Source organism: Mirounga leonina, unplaced genomic scaffold, assembly GCF_011800145.1.
Source record: "Mirounga leonina isolate KUSES-001 unplaced genomic scaffold, KU_Mleo_1.0 Mir_93, whole genome shotgun sequence".
Taxonomy (NCBI): Eukaryota; Metazoa; Chordata; class Mammalia; order Carnivora; family Phocidae; genus Mirounga; species Mirounga leonina.
Genome location: NW_023270854.1, coordinates 11,587,575 through 11,590,217, shown reverse-complemented (window position 1 = coordinate 11,590,217; position 2,643 = coordinate 11,587,575). Strand labels below are relative to the sequence as shown.

At 34.5% G+C, this 2,643-nt stretch overlaps 1 protein-coding gene across 1 annotated transcript; it reads right to left on the bottom strand.

The window, feature by feature from the left end:
- Positions 1-1,902: 1,902 nt before the first annotated feature.
- On the bottom strand, positions 1,903-2,285 carry LOC118004514 (uncharacterized protein C12orf73 homolog). Its single transcript, XM_034995888.1, has one exon. The coding sequence runs from the start codon at positions 2,104-2,106 to the stop codon at positions 1,903-1,905; it is 204 nt and encodes a 67-aa protein (XP_034851779.1). The 5' UTR covers positions 2,107-2,285.
- Positions 2,286-2,643: the final 358 nt, after the last annotated feature.

Sequence of the window (2,643 nt, the reverse complement as noted above, 5' to 3'; positions counted from 1 at the left end):
CATATGTGTTTATAAACAATTTTATTCCAACAACTTAAATGAATTACAAATTCCTTCAAACATACAACTTACCAAATTAACATAAGACACAATTAATAAAATATTTTCTTAAATATGTTTATCTTCAACAAGTTGAATTTGAATAAAAAACCTCTACCCAAAGATAAGTCCAGGCTCATTTGGTCAATTCTTTTTTTTTTACAGGATAAAAATTTTTTTCAGCTCTTTTGACATATAATTGACATATAATATTGTGTATATTGAAGGTGTACATGTGCTGACTTGGGACACATATATTGCAAAATGATTACCACCTCAGCAGTAGCTAATACTTAGATCATGTCACCTAACTACCATTTCTTTTTTGTAATGTGTAACATTGAAGATCTACTCTCTTAGCAACTTTCTAGTATATAATACAGTATTATTAATTATAATCCCTATGCTGTACATTAGATGCCCAGATATTACTTCAACTTATAACTGGAAGTTTGTAGTCTTTGACCAACATTTCCCCTTTCTCTCAACCTCCCAGACCCTGCTAATCACCATTCTTTTTTTTTTTTTAGGCATAGATTGGTTTATTTTAACATGATTTAGACATCACAAAATCTTTGCAAGGCATATCAAGAAGGTGATTATTCTTATGGATGAAGAAAATGAGAAATGTGGAGATTCAGAGGTAGGAATTTAAATAAACAACTTCAGACAAGCTATAATGGCTAAAAGCAAAACTGTCCTCTTTGAAACCTTGTCAGTCTCCAACCCTATCCCGGAGTCCAATGCATCTTGGTTCCTTAACCAACATTCATTGAGCACCTAGGTTCTGGCTACTCCTACTATAAGCTAACCACCATTCTAATCTCTGTTTCAATGAGTTTGTTTTGTTTAGATTTCACATATAAGTGATATCACCCAGTATTTCTTTCTCTGGCTGACATATTTCACTTAGCGTAATGCCCTCAGTAGCTTACTTTCTTTTTATTTTATTTTATTTTTTAAAAATATTTTATTTATTTGACAGAGAGAGACACAGCGAGAGAGGGAACACAAGCAGGGGGAGTGGGAGAGGGAGAAGCAGGCTCTCCGTGGAGCAGGGAGCCCGATGTGGGGCTCCATCCCAGGACCCTGGGATCATGACCTGAGCCGAAGGCAGACGCTTAACGACTGAGCCACCCAGGCGCCCCTAGTAGCTTACTTTCATAGAAGAAATAATACCAATCTTTCCAAACTCTTTCATAATATAGAAAAATAAGGGACATTCCTAAATATATTTTGTGAGGCCCGCATAGAAAATATATCAAAGCCTAACAAAAATATTAAAAGAAAGAATAAAGCTGTACAAGATACAGTCAAAGCGATGATGTTACAAAAACAAGAGCTATAACATTATTTAGAGTATTTCAGTACTTTGCACTGAGAGGAAATGGCTGTGAAAGTATTTTATTAATATTCCGAGGTTCATTGATCATTATATGACAAAGTGTGTCTCTACATACCTGCACATTTTATTTTATTTTTTTCATTATCAATGACACTTTTATTATAGTTAATTTATAATTCCCATTTGTCACGATAGTCAAGCTTATTCAGAGAAATAAACCAGAATTATAAGGGCAGCAAACACTGTAAATATTCATTCTCACATGATATCCGAGACTAAGTATCTATTCCAATACATTCAAAAAGCTGATGATACAGACTTTGGCAGTTTTCAAGAAACACTGGTCAATCCATAATTAAATCTCAATGCATCCCCTTAACACCTGGCACCTCTTGCAGTTAGCATTGCATTAGATGCTTAAAGACAACCAGTTTGACGCAATAAACTTTAAAAATACATATTTAATACTTATAATATTATTCACGGAGTTGTTGGCAGAGTTAAGTATTTTGAGGTTTTTATTGTTGAGAAATTTGAGGTTCATATTGTCTCTTTTTCGGTCCCAAAAGCTCCGTTTTGAGTACTCCAGGCTTTGGTGGAATTTCAGGTATTGTCAGGTCCGGCCGGTAATACCTGTGCACGGCTTCGGCCCCGGCGCACATGGTCAGGAGGCTGGCAGTGGACATTCTCAGGTAGGTGGCCCAGGACACGCCCGCGGGCATGGTTGGGGTGTGCAGAATGCACGGGCGATCGGCGGGCCAGAGGGCGAGCGGCCATACCCGCACATTTTAAAACTATCCACCTTATCTAAACTGTTTGAAAATCTACTGAATGGAAAATTTTGATAGAGCTGAAGTTTAAAATGTCTAATTCACAAAATTTACAAGAACAAGAACATCAGGAAAGAAAGAAGGAATTATATTAATCAACAACAAAACCACTAAGCAATGTAGATATTAAAGCTAAATATCAGTATTAACCCACATTTAGACCTTAACTTGTTTACATCAGATCATTAAATTTTCTTTTTCAAAATTAATGAAGTATATTTAATCATATTTTTCTTTTCAGAAAATGTTATTGATATGATTTGAATCATTAATGTATGAAGTAAAAGTATTTAAATTATTGTTTATGAAATTTTATTCTCGTTTTCTTAAAAATTCCATGTTTATATATGCATTTAATATGCACAACATATTGGGACAGTGTTACATATAGGAAAGACATTTTATCATTTTCATGGAATGAGAATAGAC